General features: G+C 37.8%; 1 protein-coding gene across 3 annotated transcripts in view; it reads right to left on the reverse strand.

Annotated features, from left to right (window-relative positions):
- Positions 1 to 19,715, reverse strand: part of incenp (inner centromere protein) — a 126,375-nt gene that overhangs the window by 48,357 nt on the left and 58,303 nt on the right. For 2 of the 3 annotated variants that reach the window (XM_035418822.1, XM_035418820.1), the window contains exons 9-12: positions 13,876 to 13,969; positions 10,801 to 10,941; positions 8,834 to 8,851; positions 592 to 701 (exon numbers count right to left, since the gene is read on the reverse strand). In XM_035418822.1, the coding sequence (XP_035274713.1) occupies positions 592 to 701; positions 8,834 to 8,851; positions 10,801 to 10,941; positions 13,876 to 13,969 (363 nt within the window). The remainder of the gene's footprint in view (positions 1 to 591; positions 702 to 8,833; positions 8,852 to 10,800; positions 10,942 to 13,875; positions 13,970 to 19,715) is intronic. The other variant, XM_035418821.1, reaches the window with a different exon arrangement.

Below are 19,715 nucleotides of genomic sequence, written 5' to 3' on the forward strand. Positions count from 1 at the left end.
TGGGACAATATGAAAACAATTTTCACCGTCCACCACGTTTTGGCAATGTTCCAACACTCTCGTCATCACTGTTGCATGCATCACAAAAACTATTACACTAACGCTAACATTACAGTGTGAAATATTCACATTATATAATACCACTAACCTAAATAAAGACACTCAATTTCAAAAATAACGTATATAACCGAAATATTTGAGCAGTAATACTAACATAGCAATGATGACATTTTATCAGTGTTCAGTAGATAGAGAGGGAAAGAAGTCAAAAATGTGTCAAGATGTTTGCCAAGAGAGCTTGGCAAACATCTGAAGTCGAGCTGCAAACCTGATGAACAACTGACACAGGCATCTACCACTGCTAGTTTGCCAGATAATCCTACACCATTAATTCAGTCCCCACCGAGGGACACGTGAGTATTTATAAATTGCCATTAACAGTTGTCAGTTTTTGAATGCCCATCTGTTTTATAAAAGTGATAAGACACTTGAGACCATGGTATGTCTCATACACACAGCAGCAGCAGAAAGCCACACCTTACCTAATAACCCACAAATAATTAAATAAAATTTTTTTAAAAATTATCTGACCTTTTCATCTCTTCCTGTTTCTTCCTCTTCTCTTCCTCCAGTTTCTTCTTTCTCTCAATTTCCTGCTCCTGTTTTTTCTTGGCAGCCTCCAGACGCAACCTTTCCCGTTCCTAAGAAGGAGCGAGTGTTTATTAAGGAGATAAAACAATCGAACATTTAGTTATGTATCCTTCATTTCACCACCATTATTTGGGAATCCCATACCTGCTACCATACTACTAGCTACCAATCTACTTTTATAATTTATAGATAGAAAATACTTGGTTATCTGGAGAAAGAGTCACCATTAGTAAAGAAATAAAACATATGGTTATACAAGATGCATTCTGAAAAGCCATTTTATAATAGTAATAACAATAATCCTACTACTGAACTTTATTTGTGAAGCACTTTCCCCATGCTCACAGCTCTGTGCAGTACAATAAAATGAACAATACAGAACACAAAAATAACATGAGTAAAATAACAAAAGCAAAGCAATAAATACAATACATACAAAAAACTAGAAGAAAGCATAATCACTACACAACCAGAAGAGAGTACTATATTTGACAAACAATGTTATAGGCTTTCCTACAAACATATGTTAAAAGATGGGATGGAGTTAGAAGACGTAATGCACTCAGGTAGGTCATTCCAGAGCCTTGGCGTGGCAGTGCAGAAAGCCCAGTCACCCATAGAGCAGAGTTTGGTGGAGGGTACAATTATCTCACCAGAACTGGAGGAGCCAAGAGGGCAGCCTGGAGTGTAGGGCTTCAAGAGTTCACAAATGTAACAGGGGGAAGACCAGACAGAGCCTGGTAGGCCAATAAGAGGACCTTAAACTCTATCCTTGATGTGACTGTGGAGACTTTGCAGTACTGGGGATGTGTCCTCACTAGCACATATGTGGGTAAGAACTCTAGTGGCAGAGTTCTGAACCATTGGGAGATGTGAGGGAAAATTACAGAGAACACCTATTAGCAAAGAATTGCAGTACCATTCCATTACATTTAGCAGACGCTCTTATCCAGAGCGACTTACATTGTATCCAATGATACAGCTGGATATATACTGGAGCAATGCAGTTTAAGTACCTTGCTCAAAATACACATGCGCACATGCAACCAAAAATCTGTCAAGTGCGACTAAACAGCTTCATTGGTCGCACCGGTGCGCCTGACATTTAGCAGGTCTGTCTCTGTGCGTGTATGCGTGTAGCGTTATTTTTTTCCCCACCCGCATTCTGCAAAGACCCGCCCCTACTCTGCCTCTGATTGGCTCTGATCCTGATATTCTTCTTCGCTGAATGCGGGTGGGGAAAAAAATAAGTAACTTGTGTATTAGTGATGCGCGGATCGCAGTTATATCCACAGGCACCGCAGTTAATCCGCGGATCGGGCGGGCCGAGTCATAAAAATAAACATTCTGATTAATAGCAGATGGGTTGCGGGTGGGTGAAATAATACATCATTAATGAGGAAAATATTAATTACATTCTCTAAAATGTGAACATATTTTAAGCTTCATTTCCTTCAGGCACGAATTAGCAGACGAGACTCTCATTGCGCGAATTGCGGCGTCCATTTGTCTTAAGCAGCAATGGAGGCAAAAAAGATCAGAGAGAAAATTAAAAAAGGAGAATTCAAAAAAAAAAAAAAGGAAGGGCAGAAAAGTTCAGTGTGGGAGCGATTTAGTGAAATACTTAACCATGACGACTCGAGTCAAGTGCTGGGTGTCATATGCAACAGCTGCGAAATAATGAGAAATAACGGTAATGCGTGATCGGGTGCGTACAACAATTAGTGCCACATTGTGGGAAAAAAATCGGAGATTTCGAGAATAAAGTCGTAATATTACGAGAATAAAGTCGTAATTTTAGGCTACATGTTATTTTAGAGGGGAATATCAGAAGAGCAGCCTATCGCCCGAGTTAAAATGAGGAACGTGGAACATCTTGTGAAGTTGTACTTTAGTATAGGTTTCACAAATAACGAAATACTTAATCTTTTGGCACATCAACACCACATTATCATAAGTATCAGGACTTTGAAAAGATTGTGCAAGAAACTATGTCTATTCCGAAAAAAGAAGCACACGGACTTGGAGGAAATTGCAGGCTCAGGCTGCCATTAGACTGTCCTCTCGCCCGTTTTGTTGGTTGCTGGTAATATATGTTCCTAAATATTATGTTTTTTTCCCTCGATTTTTTTCTCGTAAAATTACGACTTTATTCTCATAATATTGACTTTTTTTCTCAATTATAGCCGCGTTTCCACCGCAGGAACTATACCCCGGAACTAGGAACCTTTTGAGGAACTCAGTGCGTTTCCATCGCAGGAACTAGGGTCTAAATTTAGTTCTGGGGGCTTTGTTTTACCCCCCAAAACGTTCCTGCTCGGGGGGTAGTACTTTCCGAAAGTACAGGAACCTTTTGGGTGGAGCTTGCAGCGCTGAACATTTCTGATTGGTCGAGTACTCGTAGCATTTGTGTTGTATTTATTTTCCGCCATTACCCGCCATGTTTGAAAATATGCAGCGGCAAACCAATTTATTTTCATAATAACTTCAAATCAAACTTGTATGTTATGCGGCGCAGTAGCCTACTTTTGGTTATAGCCTGTCAACGTCTTGGAATTATAACGTGTGCTCTTCTGTTCTTTTCTTGCTTTAGTATTCGTTTTATAAAATGCTAAGCATTCGTGCTGGGACAGCATATTACGTAGGCTACTAAAACATTCAAACGGATTAATTCGGTTGCTGAATATTTTCTTCCGGATTTTCTTTGTTAGCCCGTTGTAATTGACTCAAAACGTTTGATACAGTTATGTGAGGTATGCGGTAGTTCTGCATAATTAACATTGGTGATACAGTACAAAGCAAACTGGAAATCACCGTCCGCACTTTTTATCCGGGTAAAATAACAGGTTAATTCTAGTAATCTTCCCTTTAGCTTTTTCAGACTGCCGTAATTTTACTCAATTTTACTGCCATTTTTCAATTCCACGAAAAGACCAGGAAGACTATGGACTCATTTATGGTGCATGGTTCGCATCTGGAGGGCATTCGCTGCTCGGCTAGCAGTAACTTCGAAGGAAAGCAAACGGTGGCTGTACCACTACTAATTTACATTTTCACGCAAGTCCGAGTTTTCGTTCTATTCTTGTCATTTTGCGATTAGCATATATGGAATTGACGACGAGAAAGTAATAAAACAGCAAATTGTTTACAACGTGTGCATGTTTTCTGCTGTTAATGAATGAGTTTGAGAGGATATATGAAAATCAATAAATACAAAAGTAACCATATATAGTCATTGTTGGTAACCCGTTGTAAAATAAACCCCTCCGGGCTGTCCCGGTTATTAGAAAATAATGTAGGCTACTTCGGTGGTAGTATGGGGTTACAGAAGAAATCATATGACAGATGGACCGACGACAACGTCAGTGGGCTAATTTGCCTAATCTTCGCAGTACTTTAGACCCCGGTGGAAACGCAGACAACCATTGGCTGAAGGAACCTTTTAGTTCCTGGTAAAGTAGTTCCTGGGACTGAAAGTTCCGGGTAATTTTGGTGGAAACGCGGCTTATGACTTTATTCTCGTAATATTACGACCTTATTGTCGAAATCTCCGATTTTTCCCCCCCTCAATGTGGCCCCAATACTCCGTCGTAGGGGTGCGGGTCTCTAAATCGGAGAAAAGGATTAGTTCGGGTGGGTGGCGAGTGGATGATACGATTCAGATGACGTCAGAGCCGATCCGCGCATCACTAGTGTGTATGTGTGAAACCGCGCCCTGTACTCCAGGAACAGCGCACACTTTTGTTTGAGTTATTTGAGTTTGATTTATTTATTTGAGTTCGTCAAGTACTTTAAACATCAGCACTTTTTAAGTTTATTTTTTAAACAATTGAGGCTATTGCGATTTCTTGTTTGTGCTGTGATTTAAATAAAGAAAAAACATTTATCTGCATCTTTATTCCTGTTTACAATCATTTACATAATGTGTTAAGAAATTACCAATGTGTATGGGAACTGACAAAAAAGGTAACGCTTAAAATGTATTATTGCGGCGCCAAAAGACGCGGTGAAAAACTTTGGGCACCTAAATGAAAAAGTTAGGCGCACCAGTGCAACCAATGTAAAAAGTTAGTCTGGAGCCCTGGTACAACGGCAGTGTCCTACCGGGGAATCGAACCTGCAACCTTTAGGTTACAAGACCAACTCCTTAGCCATTATACTACACTGCCTCCACACTAGGTGCAATTATAAGTGATGTAATAAAAGCATGGACTAGGTTCTTTGTATTGCAGGGGGACAGAAATAAGCGCATGGATGCTGTGCCCCATCCACAATTTGATTTCTTCCAGACAGCGAGTGAATTGACCTTTAGCAAATGTATGAGTGACACTGCAGTTCACTAATCCCTGCTTAGAAATGGTCGCTTTGTACTACTTCCGACATGTAGCTCCGACACTGTCTGCAATAGTATAGCTGAAAAAGGAAAAAACTAGCTACAAGTTACAAAGCTTCTGTAATAACATGTCTAGTCTATTAACTGGAGTTACCACTGATGAAATCAAATCAAAGTGTATCTGTCTAATGCACCATTACTAATAAAGCTGATAAGATAGGTAACAAAATTTTTAATAGAGCTGCCGGTAGGTAGGCAAGATATTGCACATGATTAAAGTTAGGCTGTCAGTGCAATCTCAATCAATGGAAGACCAAACAATGCCTTCATTTTTCAATATTTCCAGTTTGACATTTCCTATTTATACATTATTTATGATTGTATAAAGCCAAACTACTTTACAAAGACAGTGTTTTTTACTACAAATTTTTGCAATAATTCATTCAAGCAGCTGCTGCCATCTGCTTCATTTGTCATATATAGCAACAGTCACTAAGTTGGTCAGGTCTTATGGAGATTTTGCAAATGGTCAATTGAGGGGTGGCAGATTCACTACCATTTTAGGTCCCGAGAAATATTTGTGTGTCATCAGTGGTAGCCAAGCCCAAACCTGTGAATAATGTGGCCTCATGGTAACATAAATACAGAACAGCAGTGGACTGAGCATAGACCCTTGAGGCAATCTCTGGGTGACTGGTACAGGGTTTGACTGACAGTGGCCCAGTCAGAAACTCATGTCTGTCTCTGAGGTAAGACTTAAAACCACTGAAGGGCAATAGCAGTGATACCACAGATTCTCTTCATTCATTTCAGGAGATGACTGTGATTTAACTGTATCAAAAGCGGCAAAGAGCCAACATGAAAAGCACCTCATTAAGAAAAATAAACAGCTTGCAGGGTTTCCCCCAGAAAAGTTGTTAGGCCCGGTGGCAAGCATCTTTTGACGAGGGCCAGTGGCCCGGCGGCCAAGTGTCTTTTTTGACGGGGGCCTGGCGCGGGCCAGCGACAGACTGAAGGCAGCATTAAAGTAGGGCCCTATAGTTTCTGTGATAACAGAATCACGGACGGAATCACGGAATTAAGAATTTAAAAAAGTTATAACACAGATTCCATAGGGCCCTACATTAAGTGCTTAAGTCAGTGCTAAAAGCTGACTGGAGATTTGAAAATATGACTACTTAATGTGAATGTTGTTATGTCATTTATTCAACGCACATTTAAAAAAATCAACAACTATTTACAGCATAGCAGAGTCTTACAAAGAATCTGACAACAATGTACAGTCTTGGAATGCTGTGTTTTCAACAACAACAAAAGAAATTAAATTAAATTAAAATAAATAATATCAAAGTTTTTGCACTCTACAAAAAACTTGAAAAACATCCTGATTGGCTACTAATTCTTACAGCCTTGGAATGCTGGGCACATTTCAACAACAACAAAAGAAATTAAATTAAATTAAAATAAATAATATCAAAGTTTTTGCACTCTACAAAAAACTTGAAAAACATCCTGATTGGCTACTGAATCTTACAAGCCTTGGAATGCTGCGCACATTTAAACATTTAAAAAACTGTCTAAGGTTTTTTGGCTTTTACCATTCCTCCTTGACATTATCCCTAAATGTCACAAAGTTACTGACTGCTTGGCTAGCTAGCTAAGTTAGGTAAATGACCATGTTGTCATAAAATCTTTCCCGACTGTGAAAACTGCCTGACTTGTTTACATTTTGAACAGATGTGGCCACTGGGTAAATCTATCGTTGTTTCCGTTGCAGCACTTTCGACACAAGCAATATCGAAAAAATCCTGAAATTTCTTCGTACCGCGAAGAGTGCCTGACACTCAACCGTAGCGTTCTTCCCCAAAGATGGTATTTCTAGATATAGCCTAATTTTGCTGCTGTGTTAACACATTTCTACGGTTGCCGGTCAGGCACTCTTCACCGTAAGAAGAAATTTTTTGGATTTTTCCGATATTACTTGTGTCAACAAAAGTGCTGCGACGAAAACAACGATAGATTTACTCAGGAGCCACATATGTCCAAAATGTAAACAAGACAGTCTTCACGGTCGGGAAACATTTTATGACAACGTTGTCGTGCACATCAATGTCATCAAGCTAACGTTATTAATAAACAAGTGAAGGCGTTATTACGATGGCGATTAATAAGTCATGTATTGTTACAATGTATCAAACGTTACATTCATGCTAGTTTAACGTTACCTACATACTGCTTAAGTTAATATAAAAAGAATGTACTTACCGACGAGATGAAGTGATAACGCAGTATGTAACAAGGGTAGTTAGTCTACTAAATAAGAAATGGTGGCTTGCTAGGTAACGTTAGCTTGTGATAGTTGGAAACGTCAAGTGTTGAACGTCACTCTACGCACAATGAGAGTAAAGAACACTGATCTCAGACCTGCTGTTTTCGTATAGTGCATTCACGTTTTAACCAACAGGTGTTGCTGGTGAGCTTTCCAACCGAGCTGCCCCCCTGTAACTGTAGTTTAAAAAACATCTTAAAAATACACTTAAAAAAAATTCCCCGATGCTTAGGCTCCGCGGGGGGTCAACTTAGGCCCGGCGGGCCGCTGGGCTTGCAATACACTGGCGGAAACCGTGGCTAGTTGAAATTCTGGGATTGACACAATGGAACAAAAACCAGCCAACACAAGGGGGTCCCCAGGACACTGACAGTGCTCTTTGATAAAAGCTGGTTCTGAATCTTCTGGTTCTGGTTCTGGCTCTCCAATCCCTATATGCTACATACATATTAGTACATACAATGTACTCCATATTATTTAGAGTTTACCATTTAGTATGTGCATATGCTGGAAACAACTACATACTCCACACAGCTCAGTTGGTGGACTGCAGAAGAGAAACAACAGCAGGCGTCACATGTTTAAGACAATTTGCATGCCATTCTGCACTCTCTTAAATTAAAAAAGGTGGTTGCAGTGATAGAATGACTTAGAACTGACACAAGGCTTTCTTAACTGAGGGAAAACTATGGGTAAAAAATAAATAAATAAATCTACATTTGAAACATTCATAAAATTTTCACTAAATCTAATCCAATTTAGGTTAAACCAAAGCTTCAATGGGCTATCATTTGGCTAGTGCAACCAATTCACAAAAGCAATGACTTGATACTAAAGCCATTACACAATCCTTTACCCTCTGAACTTGAACACAACTGGAACAGTTCAAGATACAAGAATATGCATTACAAAGGGTGTTTAGTGCTAATATAGTTTTTCATAAGTAACTCCCATCACTTCACGGGTGCAAAACAAAAGTTTACAGTGCAAGAGCCAGCCACCTGTTAAACAGTAAATTGTGATACAAACATTTCCAGTCTCAGTGAAACATACCATTACAGTGAGATACACTCAAGAGGAATGACCACAGCACATACAGTTAAGTGATATGCTTCTTTGTTATCGGTTAACCAAAAGATTCAAAAGAATGGGAAAAATTACAGAAGCAAAGGAGCTATGCCCAGACACATTAAAAATAAGTGCTCACAGACTTCTTTATAAATCCTGCCAAATTCAAATGACAAAGCAGCTGATGCAACTAACCTTTTTTAGAATATGCATGGGTTTTTAAAAATGCTTTGCTATACCCAATAAAACAAACAGCCCAACAGCCTAAATTAGGATGGATCATACAGCCTGTGGGCCAAATTTAATGACCAAACAATTATTAGCGGTTAACCGATAACTAGCCTTACCAACCAACAAGTAAGTTTGAGGCAAAATTATTTCCCAAGAGACACCAAGGGGGGGTGGGTGGGCGTAGGACTTGTTCAAAGAGCAGAGAACGAACATACACTTACCACCAAACCGCCACCTGGCTGAGAGAGGGAAAGGAAAGGATGGGGGGCAGGGAGGTGACAAAATGATAAATGGCACTGATGGATATCAAACATAAAAAATATTGAGGAATTTAATCCAAATAAGCATCGTTTAACTTTCGAAACACTTAGAGAGTGGAACTGGTAACTCAATATTGTAGTACATGAATCTATCAGAATGTGGTCAAGGAATTTTGATCAATGAATCAATTTTTCACCCTAGGAATTAATTTCCTTCTAAAATTTAATCGTGATTTGTAATGAAAAGAGAACTGTAAATAAGGATGGTTAAAAATGGTTGTAAATTTCTTTTTTACTGATGGAAACCTCTTGTAAATAGTGAAAATGTTAAGTATATCATGGATGGGAATTGATGGTACCTTATTGCAATTTACAAGTGAAATATTTAAAGCACTGCCATTATAAAGTGTCAGTACAATGCAACGTGAATATATGTCTACACAAGAATCCAGCAAAGCTGATGCCATCTTGGTCTTGTTTTTTTCAAAAAGTTTTCAAATGTTCTTCATTTGCTTGCTACATATCACTATTTTATAATGTTGATCAACAGCTATTTGGTCCTCAGGAGGATAACACTTTTATGGTGACCAATTTAGCCATCAATAAACATTAGCTAGCTACGCAGCCAACAACCAAACTAACATAACTACCATACTAGATATAAGGATAGGCACTTCTCCAATGTAAAAAATGTTTTTTTATTGATTGTTAATAGTTTACTATTTATTTTGTAAATGGTTTTTCTTTAAATCAATCGGTGCAGCCTATGAGCACCAGCTATATTTCTTGTTATAAGGTATAAATAAACAGATTTTATGCAAGTAGTTTTACATTAGTAAGTACTTTTCTCAAGTGACTTTTGATTGTATGAATGGGATAAGTGCGCAATATGATCTGGGACATATTGACGTCACGAGTAACAGACGGCACTAGAGTTAGCAGGCTAGCCAGTTCTAATCATTACAAACATTAACATATAAAAGACTCCTCTATTTTACAAACATGCTTGATGCATATGGATGAATATTTCGGACAAAATGAAATAAATAAATACATTATGAAAGATGAGCATAAATAAATAAATACATCATGAAATGTGAGAATAAATAGTTAAATGTGGCACGAAATGTACGTATGTATTTATTCATTTCAATGACACTACGCACGACATGAAATAAGGCTTGAAATGAAAACCGTCACTTTCACCCATCAAAGTTGGGAGGGCGGGCTCTAGCGAGTACTGTTTCTTGATTGGTGCATCGACTTGATTTGATTGTTCATGCCTAATACAACATGGCTGTGCTGGAGGTGTGTTGTTGGAGGCCCCATATGATGCTTAACATAGACATAGGCTATATACATGTCTACAGTGCTAATAATCGCGCTACCTGTGTTGTTGAATAAAAGAAGCAACACATTTGAATTTCTGACACGAAGCAAGGAAGGAAGGAGCATAGGGCGCGGGAACATCAGGCGGAGCTAGGATGATGCCTGAAAAAGCTAGCTCGGCACACCGAAAAGCTAGCTCGGGACCACTGAAATTACCTTGAACAGAGGTGTGTTCAAATTCAGCGAACAGAGGCGAATGTTCGTGGCGAACACAAAGTTAACGGAAAAAAGTTTGAAATAGTTTGCAAACGTTCGCCTTGTTCGCTGAATTTGAACACACCTCTGTTCAAGGTAATTTCCTACAGCCACCATCTACAGCTACAATAACCATCAAATATAAACAAAAGCTTGAAGAATCATAAGTACAAATATAGACTCTTTACCCTACTCTGCATTGCAAGTTCTTATCTCATACAAATGTGCATTTTCAAATTTTTTGATAAAATAATTATAGTGGGACATCCTTTCAAACTCAAATGTTTAACCAGAATGAATAATTTCCGATGGTCTTAAGGTTCAGCGGGTGTGTATTTACTGACCTTGAGGTCCACTCTTAGAGGGGTGGTATGTTTGATGAAAGATTTGACAACAGTGTTACGACTCAATGATCCTGGAGTCATCATCAGTAGCTGATTCTTCTGCACAGTGTGAAGAAATGATTTCATGTTGGGCCTGATTGCCTACAAAGAAACAAATCCAGATGTACTGCTTACCATGGCAGTCTTTACCATAACACTGTAAAGTAACAGATTGACACTGGTAAATTAATGACAAGACGGGATGAATTTGTGGACATCAGACAAAAACATGTAGCGGACATGTTTCAAGCTGGAAGAGAGCATGTGCTTTTCTGCATTTTCCCAAAATCATTGCGGAGGTTGCAGTAAGGAGTATGTCTGGCAAAGACAGCTGAACAGTGCAAATTGCGAGCATAAGGAAAAAGAGAATAAAGAATAAAAAGGCACTATGGCTACATCGTTAAACAAATATTTTCTTAAACTGCTGATTATATATTCAGTGAGCTCCATAATGTGTGACACAAAGATATTTTTTCTTGATTTGGCTCAGTACTCCACAATTTTATATTTGTAAATCTACAGTGGTTTAGGTTTTCATTTGGAACTGCCGCCCTGAGAGATCTTCCTGGCATTTTTCGGCTTTTTGCAACTACTTAACTACTAACTATTAACACTTCAACTGTGCAACTCAAAAACAGACAACAACAGCAGTCAAATTACCGCTGCTCTTATTTTAACGGAAAAGGATAAGAAAATACATTTTAGTGACATGCTGAAAATAGAAACAGGCTATTCATTGTACCCATAACATGTGTGTGTATTTCTGTGTGTATTTGAGAAAAATTTACATTTAAAAACGGTTGCTCATAGAACATTGTGGTCAGGCTGTGAAACTTAACAATAATCAGATAGTTTTGAGCAGTCTACAGGCAAATGTCATACATGTTAGTTTCACTTATGATATATGGAAGAGTCGGTAAAAATGTAGCACCTCAAATGTAACATGGTATTTGGCAACTTTTTGTACACTGCCGCTACGGTAGCCATTTCAGGATTGTACATGCACAATTCAGTCCTCTACAAAAAGATTAACGGAAAACAATTATTGTTTTCAATGCATAAATTGGCCATGGCCAATTTAACTTTTCATTGATTTCATGCAAGATTAGGTTATCTGGTTTGAAAGGGTCTATTGTTAATTAGATACATGCCTCTGTTTGCAATGCTGTAGAACAATAAACATAACTGCATTCACAGGGCACTACATTGTCATTTCGCAGAACTTACAACAGTTGCCCAGTTTTGATGTATAGTAATTTACAGTAATGGTTAAAAAAAAGCCAGCATAATTTATTTGACTCGATTAAGTTATGAATATAATTGAAACGGGTAAAGACATGTCAGACCTCTTTGAACTATTACAAAATATTTTCAGAGCAAATGAGCAAAATCCAAACACGGTTACATTTATACACTCTCCCCCCCATATCTGCAATAAATATACAGTAAAATTGTTTTTAATTTAGAATTTATTCAAGATAAATTGCCCATAGTAGTGTCTCTCCTGTCAGCATCTAGTTTCTCATCTATTTAATAGAAAAAATGAAAAGAATTATTGAAATAAACAATTTCTTTATATATTGATGTGTAGAAAATTGTTTTTTTTGAGGCATCTTGGAGAAAGACCAGCAAAGATGCGTGCAGACGAGACGTCAGCAACAAGCGAGTGACTGTAAAGTGAAACCTGGAATCACAATATTTTGAATAAAAATTTGTTGTTAGATTTTGTCAATGGCATTTACTGGCAGGGGTTAAAGAAAATGTGTCTAAATGTGTGCAATTTTAAAATGATAAATCATTTGTCGTGTTTAGTTTCTGTTTAGTGCTTCAAGTTAAGGGGCACAACTGCCCCCATCAATAGGCACAAGGGACCCTGAGGAGCAGCTGTTCCTTTGAACATCTGTTTGAAGTCAAAATAAATGCGCCTTTCACGTTAGTGATTGAATTAAATCATCACCAAAAGTTAGCAGACAGTATAGAGTATAAGAATGACATAAATGCTGTCATTCTTCAGCAAGCAACTCTTAGCAATCATGTAAAAGACAAAATTGGGCAGAACCGACCCAGGTCTGTCTCCCCTACAACCGCAAAAGCTTTACTAAAGGCCAGAAGTCATAACTAGAAGTAATTATTGTAGGATGTCTGGCTGTAGGATAAAGCACTGTGCAATTAGAGGCATTTGTGTGAACTTAAGCATCTGTATAGTTCTGAATTCATTTAGCTTCTGCCATAAGCAATTTTAGCAGTTACATCAATTCAGAGAAGTGAGCCAGTACCTGTGGCAGCCATACATGCATGGATTGGAGGGGGGGGGGGTGTTTTGGATCTTAGGCAGTTCGTTTTGGCCTCCACATTTTTTTTCTCTGGCCATCAATCAGATACAAGCGAATCTTGGTCTAATCTGTCCACAAGACCTTTTCCAGAACTCTGCTGGTTCTGTTAGGCACTTCTTGGCAAACTGTAACCTGGCCAGCCTGTGTTTTGTGGTTAACTAACTAAAGTACAAATACAGTAAACGCAAAGGCCAGAATAGGGTTGTGTACGAGATGAGCAGAGAGGGCGAAGGAAATGTAGGGAGAGAGACTGGGAGAAGGAGGGAGGAAGGGAGGGAGACAGAAAAGAGGGAAAGATGCAAGTTGCCTGTTCATGCATGCTATTGCTCCACAATCCCAACCACCCCAACCTGGGTCACAATCGCATTCTGCAATTCATCCCGGCCCACAATCAAATTCCACCCCCGCAAGTTGAAGATCAAGCTGATGAATACCAGACATTTGTTCATAGTAACCTAGGTTGGCTGTAACACTAAAAAAGTGGCCACAGAGAATGTGGAAATGCATGCACACGCACACAAGGCGGAATCCTAATTTTGCTCGTGCATACACTTATGTTTGTGAGGTGAAAACTGCTAAATAATGGCATACAGAAGTGTTTTCATTCATTTAAAGACATTTTCTGCAAGGTTTACATGTTGCAAATGGTTGATAGAAAGCAATCAAAATTATCCTTTAAGGTTTCTTTGGTACTAATGCTTACACTTTGGCTCTTTTTGGGGGGAGTCAACTTCTTCCTCGGGCTAGATGGCTCCTCTGCAGCCTCAGCTGCTCTGCGTTTGACACTCGGGCGTGACCTGGAGGAAACAAGTAGCAGTGAATGCATTGAGAAATTGATTGAATTTCTTCCAATTTTTGCTTAAATTCTGTGTTTGTTTTCCATACACTCTGTGGACTACTTTGGTGAGAACAGAAGTGCAATTTACCAGGAGTAGAATTGCTTTGTTAAATTAGTCATGAGCAGCTATGAACATTGAACTTTTAAGTCAGAGAAGAGAGAAATCCCCAATACTTTTTTTTTTTTTTTACTGGTTTTTGAGGATTTCACCTGACCAAGGCAAATCATACAAAGGCTAGAAATGCAACTTTTCTTTTAATTAAATCCTAGTGTACGTACGCATTTCACTAGTGAAGGGTGCTTAATTCAATGCACTTGACAGAGAATGGCTGTTCTCCCATAAAATTGTGCCACTTTTTGTTTAATGATCCCGTTTTATTTTTTTTGTTTAACTTTTAAAAAATGTGTTTATCAGCTACTTGTAGTGTTATAGGTGTTATGAATAATTGAACAATGAGAGAGTGACAATTACCTGATCACATAATAGGAAGTATTACATTTATATGTGTACATGTATGAGTGTAGGCATTTGAACCAAAAAATGGTCCATCTGTAATGTCGCCCGCTGCCGATGTCTGATTTTCATTCAAAAAGCTAGTTTCCCCATTGGGCTCCATTAATTTTTGACAACTTAATAAAAATACTTCCTCTCATATATTGATGTTAACTGAATATTCAAAAGAAAAATCATTATTTTTCCGATGTGAAATTATCTTTACCACACAAAGATAAAATAAAATATTTAAAATTTATTTCAGCCTACGTCATTTTTGCAGCCTAGTTGGAGATCTGTATTATGCAATGCCATGGGTTGGGAGAGAGCCCAAAGTGTTTTTTAAAGTGCACATATGGCAGAAATTATAGAACATAACCGCAAATATACCATAGGGATGAAAAAATATAAAATGATATCAATTTAACAAAAATTAAACAACATTGGAATGTGTCATGATTGCATAATTTACAAACATTGCATGACTAAAGACCATTCAATTTATATCCATGTTTTAATTTGACAAACAAACAATAAAACATGCCTTTCCATCTTTGTACATAAACTTTCTAATTAGCCGTCGTAGGACATCACCATGAGTTTGCAAGCGCCAGGTTTTGTATGATTTGCCTACCATTTTCATCTGCGAGCATGAGATTTTGTTAGCTTGTGAGTGTAGCTAATTTTAGCTGTCAGATGTTGAAAAGTTTAGATCGCCAATGACAAATTCATTTGAAGCGGTCCAAAAATACATCTCAATATCAGTGTTTACAATGAGTGAAGGTGGGTGTTTTTTACGCAAATAAGTGTATTGTCAATCGTACCAATATGAAAACTGGCATTTAATTATCAACCACAGAGAACATCCACAGTATATAAATGGACAACAGAAAGCCATTATTTTCAATTAGCGAGAATAAAGGCCGATCGTATAACACCCTGGTCATGAGTGCTTCGAACACACAAGATTGCGCAAGCACAAAGTCTCTGGATTGTGAATTTGTTAGATTAGAGCATCATGGTTAGAATACAAAAATCACAATTTGTGAACCATCCTAGACACTTTGCATGAAATTGTTCCTCATATTCTCAAAATAACTCACGATAATATGCAACGTAAATGAGGTGAATAAAGGTTTCCCACTTCACTGTAATAGGCTATTTAAAATTTACAACTGTTACATGTAACAATTGATAACATGCAGATGGAGCTGCAGTAGCCAATGTAAAGAGCAAAGATGGTGATTTTATATCCCTTACAAGTGTCCTTTGTGTTCTACATTGTTTTACAATGTTGTTGATTTAAATTGTCAATGATAGACATTGTTAATTGACCTGGCCAGCTGAAGCTTGGATTATGATACCGGAAATAAAAGAACATTGTTTTTTTATTTTATTATCATCCTCCGTCCTCAACCCCACCCACTCACACCTCCGTTGAGGACACAACTTTGACACGAAAAATGTCAAGTGTAGACGTGACACATACTGAAAATAGGATTTTTTTAGCAATCTATTCCAAATAGATGGTGACAGTAATTAGGCAGTGTTATAATGATCTTTACACTGAGCACACCCATAGCATGTGGGAACATCGTACGGTAGCTAGCTACACCGTAGTGCCGTTGCAGCTATTCGGTTTTTTTTTTTTTTTGTTCAGTATTTAGGTATTCTGGGGGTATTAGCTGAGTAACTGCAGCATTTGTGCCTGGACTTTAAGCTTCACCAAAATCAGTGGGGTCATTATAAAAAATCTAACCACACTGAAGGCATTATTACACATTTTATCACAAGAAAAACTCACTATGAAATGTTTGGTTATAATTTATTCATACATTTGTATATTTAGGTGTCCTAAAAATGTTACAGCTGCCAGTGTCCTGAGGGACTGCCATTTCACTGAATACTACAAAGATTTCAGAAGCAAAATGGCACCAAAAAATTAAAAATTAAAAACAGCACTCGCCATCTTATTTAAAATACCCCCAGAAGAAAATTGCTTAAATAAAACATTATTCAAATTGTGGCCAACCCCTGTCTTGACATGATCGTGATTGTTCAATTTGGATTTGTTATGCAGGAAAGAGGCCCTATAAAATGTTTTCTGACATGGCTAGACAGCTAAACCTCGATTGAATAATGATATTTTTATATGTATTTTATATCTTTGCCAAAGCCTTGTCTACAGTGTGGCATAAAGCATTTTAGTTTTAAAAAATGGGTGTTTTCTTGTAATTACGGTAAAAAGGAGACTTGCACCACCTTCTGGATTCCAAATCCCCAACAGTGAGAATAGTATGCCACAGCCAGCTAACCTGCTGCAAGTGTACATGTTTTCTGGTGGCCAAGCCAATCTAAAAACTAGATTGAACAACATTTTTACATGCATCTCTTCGCCAAGTTCTTGTAGTATAAAGCAGTTTAACAAATGGGTTTAACAAATTTTATTAAGGTAAAAAATGGATGTGAGCCTTGTCGATTTGAGTCCCCAACTGCATTGAAATTCTGAAGCCATGGGGCCACTAGGTTTGAAACGGAGACACTTTGGCTTACCTCTAAATATTGGTTAATGCTGTTGAAGACAACAAGATAACCCCACCTGAAAGTTGCACAGGCGACAGGCAACAGGCTTGCCTCCAACAATAGTTATTACATACCGAGGGAAGCGGCTAATTTTTAACATTGATTAAAGCAAACAGGTATATTCTGGCAAGTTAGCGATTTATATGCTATTATTTGATTACAGTGTAGCATTCATGACAATGCATGCAAAATAAAACTGTCAAAATATGTTTTCTGAAAGATCACCAAAAGAAGTTTGACCTCCCGACTATCGGTATATAATAGCTAGCAAATACACTTGTAAAGTGAATGATTTTTTTTTTTTTTTTTTTTTCATGAAGTTATCTGTAGCCTATCCAAATATTAGCTTCTTAATTTTCCATAATACAATATAATATGCTTATGTTCATGGCCATGGATAATTGTTACTTTGTGCAAATTGTATTCTGTGTTCTATCGTTGTTCCAACAACCTTATGTATGCAGTCCATTTAGATAAAAGCGTCTGCCAAATAAAATGTATTTTGAATTTGAATTAAAGAAAATGAAGCTAAATTTATATTTGCAAAAATGTATTTCTAACTCAGACCATTTAATATTTACTGTTACTCCAACTAACTTTATTTTCCACAGAAATGTAATTAGTTTAGCATAATTTTCAATGATTAAATGGTACTATATAAAGTACTACAACTTATGTCATATGAATAGAATGTTTACAAAGCCACTGATTAGCAACTTTATTAGCTTTGTTAGTAAAGTTGGCTACATGTAGCTAGATAGCATGCATGCTGTTTCAAATGCAGTTCCCCTGACTGAAATACATGCAATTGAACTAAATGTCTAGGCAGTCATGAACCATGGTGAGAACAGTAGTCTTTCAGCAACTTTGTTAGCTTTGTTAGTGAAGTTGGCTACACATGACCATGGAGAATGCCTTACTTGTTTACACTCTTGATAGATGGGGCTGCAAAGTAAATCTATCGCAGTTTCCGTCGCACCACTTTTAACACAAACAATATAGAAGCACCATCCTGAAATTTCTCCTTACCTTGACGAGTGCCCCAAAGCATAAAATAGTGTTATCACAGCGACACAAATTATATCGAGAAATACCATGTTTTTTTTGGGGGGGGGGGGCGGGGGAGAAAAGAAAAAAACACTATATTCTGTAACTGCATTTTGATCAAATCTGCCATGCATAAAAACATAAACACAGTTGTCAGTCGCCCATTCAATCTGTATATACTGTGTATAATGCCATCATAACACAGAGTGTTTAAAAGCATAAAACCACCCCTTTTGCCAAAAAAAAGAGAAACTGTAGGCTACATGTGAACTGAAATATAGGCCAACTAGTCTAACTTGGACAACTTTGGGACTAAACTGGTTCACGTTTTAGTTAATAAAACAAAGAAACTTAACATCCAGCGAGCATAGTGACTTACTACTAGTTAAGTATTTTAGTATAATTTCTGCAGCCTATTTTAAAATGCTTGGTGTACAAAAAGATGCAAAGACTTTTAGGTATAAGCCTAAGTATATTATCCTGATGTGTATAATTTCCAAAAATCAACAAAGTACACTTTCTTATTTTAAGTGTGCTGATAACACTTATAGGGTATAGGGTAAATCTTGTCAAAGTTCCCTTCAGTCTAAAACTGATTGTTCAAATAGTAGGCCTATCATATATGATGAGACATCCCAGCACCATCATCGAATTCAGGGGAGAATCCATAGTTACATAAACTGAAGTGAGCCATCAGCCATGTTTTTGGGTTAATGAAACCGACTGCACAGGCAAAGATGTTATTACTGAACAACAATTGAAAATGCACGATAATAGGACAGCACATTATTCCTGAATTCCACTCTCAGGCAGTGAGAATGAATTTAGGAGCCTTAATCCTATAGAAAAATTTCACAATGCATTATGCTACATCCTCAGCTTGCATAGAATTTAGTGGATATGCCTCTGCCCAGTTTATTGTCAGTCATGAAGAGTATGTACATATTGCCTTGTGGAGTTACCGTCAGTTTCCCCACAAGATCCATACCGACCAGTACAAATGGTCAAGGCACCTGAGCAGTTCCAAAAGACTTAGGAGTGGACCATGACATATTCGTAATTTTATATACAAAGATCCATGAATACTTGAAACTTACTTGAACTGGGATGTATTTTTGTGTTTTTTTGATGTTCTTCTGGCACTGAGGAATACAGTGCTGCCCTTATTCCATGCATTTTCAATGATTTCTCAATAATAACATCTTCGCCTGTGCAGACAGTTTTGCAGTAAGAGTTCCTCAACTGTGACCTAAAGCAGAGCTCCCAAATCCCTGCTCTCAGTTTGTTGATCCAAGCTCGCACCTTGCACCTCAGAGCTCGGAGCTCCCATCGCGCACCTCAGCGCTCGAGCAAGCTCGAACCTCCCACCTCACAGCTAGCTGATCCCAGCACTCCGATCACACCTATCAGCTCACCCTTGCTAGAAGACCTCTAGTGTTACCGTATGTTACTTCAATTTGGTGAAATATTAGAACATTAGATCAAATATTGCAATGATAATGTGCATCATTGCAAGATGCAAAGGGTAGGTTAAAGCTGGAGTAGGCAATTTTTATGTTAGAATATATTTTATTACATATAA

The sequence above is a fragment of the Anguilla anguilla genome, chromosome 5 (genome assembly GCF_013347855.1).
Source record: "Anguilla anguilla isolate fAngAng1 chromosome 5, fAngAng1.pri, whole genome shotgun sequence".
Classification (NCBI taxonomy): Eukaryota; Metazoa; Chordata; class Actinopteri; order Anguilliformes; family Anguillidae; genus Anguilla; species Anguilla anguilla.